Here is a 10,000-nt window from a genome sequence, read left to right on the forward strand (position 1 = left end):
GCATCCCCAAGTGACCCAAACGAGTCAAGGTTTTTGAATATTTGAGATCCCTTCACTTTAATTTATTTTTTTTACAAGAAACACACCTCGCTGACACCTTTTCCGGTGAGGCGTGGGAAAGGGATTGGGGAGGCCATTGTGCGTGGTCTCCAGGTTCGAACTGATCGGCGGGAGTAGCTGTGCTTGTTCACCCGAACAGCTCAGTGAAAATTGTCGATTTTAAAACCGATGTAGCAGGCCGAATAGTCACCGCGAAGTTAGAACTTGAAAATCGGGAGTTCCAAGTTATGAACGTGTACGCGCCAAATTCCCACGCAGAACGTGAATCATTTTTTGACACCCTCTGGTGTTTCACATTTCCGAATCTAGACAATGTAGTTCTTGGGGATTTTAATTGCGTTCCAGCTGGACAAATGGGGAGGCGATGACAGTTTTGGAGACAGAGGTATCACGCAACTCCATGCATTCATGGATTCTTTAAATTTAGAAGATTTTTATCACGTCAATTTCCCTACTGGGCGCTTGTTTACATGGTTCAACGGCCCTCACAGTGTAGGCTGGATCGGTTTTATACTCCAAAAACCTGGAGATCACGCATCAGCGATTTTAAATGCAACTTATTCGCATACTCAGACCACCATATAATTAGCCTTAAAATTCGGAAATTCAAACCCGAGAGGACATGCACGCATCAGCGAAGAAAGAAAGCAGGAAGAAAGCAGAAATTGTTCCAATTCTCAAATCAGGGGACAGTGAGGAGCCTGCCAACACAAGACCAATTTCACTACTACCTATTTTATCTAAAGTATGTGAAAGAGCAGCTCACTCACAGCTTGTCAATTTCCTCGACTCAAGCAATATAATACATCAAATGCAAAGCGGAAACAGAAAATTTCACTCAACCGAAACCTCATTACTCTATTTCACAGACGAACTGCTAAATAACATGGATCACAGAAAGATGTCTGTTATTGTTCTCTTGGATATGTCCAAAACTTTTGATAGTATTCGACATGACTTGATGTTGCGCAAACTTCGCAACGTTGGTTTATCGGAATTAGCGTGTGCCTGGTTTGAGAGCTATTTGTCACAACGTCAACAAGTTGTTAAGATTCAGGATACCTTGTCCAGCCCTCTACCCTTAACAGTCGGAGTACCGCAAGGATCCATCTTGGGCCCAGTACTGTTTGCATTATATGTAAATGATCTCCTTCGAGTCCCAAAACACTGCAAGCATATGGGCTATGTGGATGACACAAAAATCTTCCTCGGGTTCCTGTCAAACAAACTTCAAGACGTTATCTCTGCTGTAAACGAAGATCTCAAAGAAATAGTGAGTTGGTGTTGTAGAAACTCACTGCTCATCAACCCCGATAAAACAAAACTCCTTTATGTGGGCGTTCCCCAACTAATGACGACTTTACCTGCCACTCTTCCAAGTGCCACAATATTGGGAACTGAAATCAATCCTGTGACAGTAACTAAGGACCTGGGAGTGCACATTGATTGCTATCTTAACTTCAATGAGCATATCACTAAAACTGCATCTGACTGTATGTTTAAACTAACGAGAGTCAATAGGATAAAGCATTTATTGGATCGAAGCACTCTAATATATCTCATAAAAGCTTTCGTCTTTTGCAAACTTTTTTATTGTTCGACAGTCTGGAGCAACACAAGCAATGAGAATATTAAAAAACTTCAGTTAGTCCAGAATTACGCTTGCAGGATCGTAACTGGCTTGAAAAAGTACGATCACATTACAGAAGCCCTGAAGTCCCTTAAATGGCTTAACGTAAAGAAAAAACTACTCTTTAATGACTTAGTCATGGTTTATAAATGCATCAACAACTTGACTCCTAACTATCTCTGTGAACGATTTAAACAACGCTCAGAAATTCACCAAAGAGATACCAGGCAAAAGAGCGAGCTTACGTTACCCAAGTGTAGGATCGCGGCTGGGCAAAGGGCTTTTGCCTTCCATGGGGCTAAAAGTTTTAACTTTTTACCTAAATTTATCAGAGACACGGAAAGCCTAAGTGGTTTTAAAAGGAGAACTTTTAAGAATATTTTCAATTCGTAACTAGTGAATTTAATATTGAAATATAAGCTGTTTTTATACATATATATATATATATAATCTATATTTTTATTTGTAAATAGTTATTATCTTATTTTATCTTATCTTATTATTATCTTGTTTTTGTAATTTAATATTTCATATTCATGTATGGCGGAAGAGCCCCCGGGGGGTAGCTATGCAATAAAGTATAAAGTAAGTATAAGTATAATAAGTACATGGCGTCTGGAAATTAAACACTCAGCTGTTAAAATCTGAAACTTTCTGTTCAGCTGTCAATAATTTCTGGCCAGTCTGGAAAGATCACAAGCTGGCCTTCACAGATCCACGGATCTGATGGGACGCCGGAAAATTACAACTCAAAGAACTCGCCATCTCGCACAGCATTCAACAAAGCTGTGAGAGGAGACGAGAAAAATCAAATTTAGAACACGAGTTCCGGCTTATAACAGCTCGCGGTACTTCAAACACCGCCGCCGATCACGTTCGCCTTGCTGAGATCAAAGATCTCCTCAAACCAATCCATGATCGCGACGTAGAAGGGGCTATGATCCGTAGCAAAGAGCAATGGATCGAGATGGGAGAAAAACCGACTAGATATTTCTTTCAACTCGAAAATAAGCGTCAGTCACGGAATACAATTTCTGAACTACATGGAAACAACACCTCAATCAAGGCCCGATAAAAATATTCTCTGGGAATGCAGAGATTTTTACGAAAATCTCTACACCGCGAACCGGTTGACGTGGAAAGCCAAGACTGGCTATTAGACCAATTGGACCCAGTTTCTAACTAGCGACGATCAGGCTCTTTGTGAAGGCGAACTCACACTCGCTGAGTGTTTTGAAGCGGCTTCACAAACAAACAAATGTCCGGGGAGCGATGGCTTACCGGTTGAATTTTATCGCCGTTTCTGGGGATTGTTAGGACCTGATTTGGTTGAAATACTAAATTATTCCTTTCAACATGGCTCTTTGTCTGAGAGCCAACGCTGAGGGATCAATCGTCTCTTGTATAAGAAAGAAGATCCACTCGAGCTTAAGAACTGGCGACCTATTTCCTTACTAAACACTGATTACAAGATCTGTACAAAAGTGTTAGCAAATAGATTACGTCATGTTTTACCACGGATCATAAACAAACTTGTGGTATTCCGGACCGTAGTATTTATGAGAATCTCTTTTTATTACGGGACACTATTGACTATGTCAAACATAAACAATTATCGGCTGCAATTATTAGTCTGGATCAGGAAAATGCTTTTGACCGAGTTAACCACGGGTCTCTACAACGCGTGTTAACTCGTTTCAATTTCGGGCCTCATTTCCGACGTTGGGTTGATGTGGTTTATAACAACATCACCTCCAACGTCATCAAGAATGGCTGGGTTTCTTCGCCCTTTTGCCTCGAACGAGGCGTAAGGCAAGGTTGCCCACTATCACCGTTACTGTACTGCTTGGTAGTTGAAACCTTAGGTCAGGCAATTCACAGGGACGAAACGATCAAGGGAATTCAAATCCCCAGTTCTAAACAACAACAAAGCAAAGTGTCACAGTACGCCGATGACACCACACTGATTTTAGCTAACGATTATTCCATCACACAATGTTTTCACATTGTTAATATCTTCACAAAGGGATCTGGTTCCCGCCTTAATGCAACAAAAACCGAATGCTTGTGGATTGGCAGATCAGCCAAACGGCCAACTGGCCCTGTAAACATCACATGGGTGACCGACAAGCTTAAAATCCTTGGGTTGTATTTTGGTAATGAAAACCTGGATCACGCTAAGTGGGATAGTCGCTTATCTAAATTGACGAATCCCAACGCACAACGCACTTTGTCGCTACGGGGCAAAGCGCTAATCACCAACATTCTGGGAGCCTCGGGACTCTGGTACACTGCCTCAGTCTACCCGATGCCAGAATGGGTTCACACAAGAGTTAATAAAGTGATTTATGACAAAACTGATGCCGAGGTCGACATGCCAGCTCCCCTTAGCTTAAGAAGGCCTGGCAGTTGTTAACCCGCAAGAGAAGGCCCGGGCCCTAAAGTTACGTTGGGTTCCCTGTATAGGAGACCAAACGTGTGACTCCAAGTGGGTATACTTCGCTAGATTTTGGATTGGCCTAGCCTTGAGTCGCAAGACGAAAAGCTGGTCTTTCCTGTGATCAAACGCTGTACCGAAATACATCGGGGATTCTCCCCCTTTGCACTACCAGCACATCCTTACAGCGACTGATCGCCTTAATCTAAAACTGACCCTCCTACCAGACTACACCGTTCAAGCCTTCTACGAGAAACTCGTGAACCCCTCTCCCCAGCGATTGCCTTGGGAGGGGAAACTGGCTATCACCCTACCTTGGCGTAACATCTGGCCAAGCATATATGGGGGTCTAAGTACCAATTGGGAGGCAGACAGTGTGGTGCTTGGCACATGGAGTTATTAAAACTCGGGCTTTCCTTAAACGCTGGTGCCGGCTCCGAGTTAGCGAGCGTTGCGCTACCTGTGGCCTTACCGAGTCCTTCTCTTAAGCCTTCTGTGAATGCACTATTGCAACCCAGGTGTGGGCGTGGGTTTTTCAAATCGTACATCCTTTCTATTCTACAGTTTTTATTCTAAGTCCAGCTCTAGTTTTTTTAGGACATGGCCTCCCCCAGGACGACCAGTCCTCCAAAGCGAACTCAATTTCTAGGTTTTTGTTTAATATTACTCTTAACGATATCTGGGCGGCGCGGAACCTTCGTACTTTTGAACAGAAGGGTACGTCCGCCCAGGCTGTAATTAATAAAATTAAAACAAGGGTGCGCACGCGTATCTCCGTGGCGTATTCCTACTACTCCCCTCGGGACTTTTCCAACACTTGGGCCCACATGAAGGTCCTTTGTTGCGTAGACAATGATGAGCTACGCATAATTATCTAAGCATGAACACGGGGTATGGAGCCCCACTCACTGTGTTTTCGGCGCGGTGCAACTGGCTAGCAGGGGCAGCAGTATGCACCGTATTGGGAGCACTGCGGGGGGCTCAATCCCCCTAAACCCAAGCTTATTATTTACCACATAACCATAGAAACCACAGCAAAACAAAAGCAATAATGGAATAAAACAACGAAATAATAAGATTACAATCATAATGCAATTAGCAATCTAATTAGCAAACAAACAAATGTATTTAGTAATTTTGCTAGCGTCACATTCACTTTTCACTTGCATCGATATTTCATAACTTTCTGGCATTCTGGAGTTTAAATGAAACGAGGTGTCTCCAGAATGCTTTCGCTTTAGCAACAATATACGTTCAATTGAACTTTCTTCAAAATAACATTGTATTTTCACTAGGTTAAATTTAAACTTTATCATTGTAAAATAAGGGTAAACAGAGCTTTCTCTGCCCTGCCCACTGTATATATGTAAATAAACGAAAAAAAAACGGAAAAAAAAAAGTATCTGTTCTTATCAGCTTAATATCTGATACGCTGCTCATCGAGCATAGCAGCGAGTGGACAGCACGACAGGACAGGACGAGGAGCACGTGACCTCGATTACCACATGGTATGCCCAGACAAGTTGCGTTTTGCGGTCCCGGAGAGGCGGAGAAGGCATACTTACCTGACGCGGGAGGCAGTCCTCTCAAGGTGAGGCTCTTTCATTGCACTTCGATTGGGTTGACCCTTGCGATTACCCCAAATGTGGGTAACTCGAGCGTATAATTTCTGGTACTGGGGACCTGTGTTTGCGCTAGTCCCCGCACCAACCCCCGGTGGCAAAGTTGGCTAATGGGAAGGTTTGTTGGTATCGTTTCAGGCAGGGCAGGAGATGCAGTGGTGGTGTAAGGACTAAGCAAGGTGAGTTGTATTTGTGAAGTCCACTGCTGAAATTCTAGGTGAATCAACCGTACTTGGTGCACTGCAAAACTGTGATTTTATTTCTTTCATTCTTGGCCGTAGAGAGAGCGAGATGACGTGTTTATTTCAGCCACATCGATTAGCAGCACTTCCATCGATAGACGAGTGAGACAAGAAAATGCCAGCGGGTCGAGCTCTTATCCTCGTGCATTGTTTGGAAAACATAAGGGGATGTGTGTTTGTACTGCTCCATCGCCCATCTATATGCGTGATAGATTTCTTTTGCCTTGTGTTATGTTGCCTTCTGGAGAGCCTGTTTTGCATTGAGTAACTGAGGACCCGCCAGATCAGTTGGCGTTACATTTCTGTGGCCAACATTTTGTGGTTTCTCTATGTTATCAGTTAATTGAATTGTTATCATAAAAAGTAAATCTTTTATGCTCAGGATAGTGTCTTATCCACTCTTTGAATACGTACTGTCTGTGTTGAGCAGGGAACAGTAAGACTTTGAAGTGCGCTACGTCACATAAGTCACGTTTTTGCAAGATGAATGTTATAGTGTTGTAGCCTTCATTGTATACATATCATCCCGGCTAGATTATCTTCCATCTAATTCATAACAGTGCATGCATTTTTTACTTGTTGTATCCTGTTCTTTGCTCACACGAAAAGATACCTTTAATGTCATAAACGTTGGATTGATAAGATCTCGCACGCATGCGCTCCCTTGGGAATACAAGTTCCACTTTCTCGTGTGAACTATTTTGTTTTTGTTGTATGTCTCATTTTTGACATATCCTTGGCATGTTGTGTTCAAAAAACCTGGTTTGGAATGTTCTTTCGTGGAGGAAACTGAGATTATTTGAGATAATCAAGTGTACAGAACGAAAAATGGAAGCCTACAACACGGGGTATTCCCAGGCGGTCTCCCCTCCAAGTACTAACCCTGCCCGACAGGGTTTAACTTCAGTGATCGGACGAGAACATCTTGTTGATTCTCTGTTAACTTTTTTTTACATGGAGAAGTAAAGGCATAAAGCATTCATTTACGGTAATATAAATAAAAAACACCAAGATACTAATCTGTTGCAAACTTAACATACTTAGCAGGCAGTCCAAAAGGTATCTCCTCCTTGCAGGATTATGGTGCTCCAATAAAAAGCCAAACATGTTGACTTTTTCCAAACCTGTGATCAGTGCTATTTCTGACGTCTATAGTGATGGTAAGTTGACCTGTTATTATAAAAACCTGAATTTTACTGAAAATTCTGAAAATTAACATTGTTTTGATAGATGTTTAAAATAAAACAGTGGTCTTGTGGTCGGATAAGATTCTCATCATTAATCTTTTCCAAAGGAATGTCTGTGGCCATTGGTGATGGACAGGAGAAAGTGTATGCTACCTTGCTTTTATCAACAGAAGACTTAAAGGCAAAAGCATTGGTGACAAATATGAAGCAGTTCAATGGGGAGAATGGTTGTTCCACCTATTTTGATACTGGAAAGGTCTTAAGGAAAAACAGCTTACACAGGGTCTGGGAGTACAAAACGCACAAGACATTGTCAAATGAGCTTATGAGGCAACAAGGCTAGGAGAAACGGTATGTCGACAAAGATTGTCCTTTACAGAACTGTAAACGATACTAGACAGCTATAAATTTGGTCAGATTATTCTGAAACAAGGTATTGCACTTAACCTCAAGTCATCTGTACAGCCAAAGAAATCCAAAATCTCTTTTTCCTCCACACCATAGTGAACTGATAGGCTTTGGCTGAACTGAATAGGATAGGCTGGTGGGATCATTTGCAGTGCATTTCAGATAACGTTCGACGCATTACAGTGTGTCATTCAAAAATGGGTCAAGAAAGCAATATAAATGTCAAAGATACTGTCTAAGTATCTCCACGTGTATTGTAAACTTAAGAAAAAGTTTTTTTTTCTTCTCCATTAAAGATTGCTGTACTGGACAAAGGCCTCACATCTTTGAAAGTGCCTGACTTTCTTTCAAGAAAACCAAGATCACTAACTGGCAGAGCTCATTGGAAAGGTATTGTACATGTAATTTAACAGTATTTTAGTTACGACAGTAAAGTGCTATCGAATACCCCTTTGTAACCAAGGGGTGACTTGGAAATGTTTGGACTACAGTCTTGTTTTAACAACTCTTTACATTGTGGAGGGTCAAGCTAATACCATGAAATATAGCTGACTGGAGAGACCAAAAATGGATTTTGGTAATTTTAGCTGCAGAATTCAGAGCTTGGCTTTTGTACTATTCAGTACCAGCACTGATGGGAATCCTGGATCATGGCTACCTGCAGCACTTTGCATTGTTAGTATCAGCTATGTCCCTTCTCGTCAGTGAGAAAATTACACCTGCTGACCTGACTGAGGCTGATGGCATGTCGAACTTATTTTGGACAAAGTGGTGACACTTTTAATTTTGAGTCTATGAAATGCTTTGCTTTGTGTCGTATCTGCCTAGCAGGGACTACCATGGTTGCAGTTGTACACACCAAGATAGTCAACACTGACCATTTAAATTACTTCATCCATAGCGGAGAAAGCAATGACCATGAATGCTCATCAGCTGCGCCATTTTGTCTACTTTGTGAGACTGTTTGGGCCTTTATGGGTGTATTCTTGTTTTGGCTTTGAAAGAATGAATGGCTCCTTAAGAAGCATGATTCATGGAACACATAGCAGAGCAGCTATTTGCCTTAAACTGTTGCATTAATTTAGGTGCACCATCCATAACGTAAACGGAGATTTTCAGTTGAGTGTCCCAAAACCAAGACCAAAATAGTTGCTCTGACCAATTGCAGCAACTGCAAATAGTGTGATGGACCAGTCAGAATTCAAAGTGATTACACATACTTTGTTGCTCAATGAACCGAGAGATGCGTGCCTGTAAGTCATCATTAGTTTTAGTCTCGGTTATGATTGGTTGTAGTCAATTAACAGTACAGTGCAGTATTTGAGTCTTTTCCAAACATAATAAAGGCCTGAAAAACAGCTTTCCCTGGCAACCCTCTCTGTTGGGGCTCAAAACAGTCCTTAACTGAAGGTAGTGGGTTCAATTCCCATCCTTGTCAGTTTTTCTCTGTCCTTGTGTGGGCCCATTTCTATCATCAACGCTCACATGGTTCATATGGGGTAGAAAACTAGCACTTCACATTACACTCTAATCAGTTAAGTCTTTTCAAATAAAAGTGCTACACGGCCAACGTTTGCAAAAAAACTGTAATCCTTTCTTGTACTTGTACATGTTCATTGCTGTGACTTTAACATCGTCAGTTCCCATGGCCTGCTCCCGTCTGACCTTGTAGCTCAGTCGGTAGAACAGCGGTGATCTAACCTGAAGGTCGTGGGTTCAATTCCCACCCTTGTCAGAGTACATTGTATGAGAGGGCAAGCACAACCTGCAGTTATACAGTTGATTATCGTGACAGTAGTGGACAGAGCCAACTTGGAGATGTGTGCTGCTACCTTCATTACCAAGATACCTCTGTGGCAATTTAAGGGAGCACAAGTCAGTGCTTGGTTGTGTTATAATCTATAAGGGCTTCAGTCTGGTGAAGCACATGTCAAGAGTACTGAATTCTCACACGTTTGCTGCAGTTAAGTTACAACAGCTAAACCAGATTTGCATTAAGCTGGAAATGCCTGGTAGGCATGATCTGTACATAAGTAGATTCCCCAACGTGGTGGAAAGGGCTTAATTTCATTCCTAACCCGTAGGCATTAATTTAGTTTTTTTGTGAATGTCAGAACAAATTAATAAATTATTCTTTGATACGTATTCATGAGTTAAAAACGTCAATATAAAGATGAAAGGGAAACTTGATTACCGGTAAGAGAGAATGCCAAACCTGGAAATTTCATTATTGTGTGATCACATAACTGTTCAATACTCCAATCAGGATAACCTTTTTGTTTGTTCAAGGTGGAAACAAAGTGCCATTTAATCCCATGATATATTTTGATCATGTTGGTTTGAGTGATGTCCAGTGCAACGGAGACCTCATCTGGGATCTCGCCTATTCCATGTGGGATCCCACCTTCCCTTTG

The 10,000-nt window shown here is 41.8% G+C and overlaps 1 protein-coding gene and 1 pseudogene across 1 annotated transcript; both read left to right on the forward strand.

The window, feature by feature from the left end:
• Window positions 1-5,684: 5,684 nt before the first annotated feature.
• LOC138012013 (U1 spliceosomal RNA) lies at window positions 5,685-5,831 on the forward strand (annotated as a pseudogene).
• A 1,265-nt stretch (window positions 5,832-7,096) lies between these two features.
• On the forward strand, window positions 7,097-8,666 carry LOC138009639 (uncharacterized). The gene is given in 4 exon segments (XM_068856688.1): window positions 7,097-7,124; window positions 7,854-7,976; window positions 8,174-8,354; window positions 8,450-8,666. Coding segments are annotated over 4 exon segments (549 nt in total).
• Window positions 8,667-10,000: the final 1,334 nt, after the last annotated feature.

This window comes from Montipora foliosa, chromosome 7 (assembly GCF_036669935.1).
Source record: "Montipora foliosa isolate CH-2021 chromosome 7, ASM3666993v2, whole genome shotgun sequence".
NCBI classification, from domain to species: Eukaryota; Metazoa; Cnidaria; class Anthozoa; order Scleractinia; family Acroporidae; genus Montipora; species Montipora foliosa.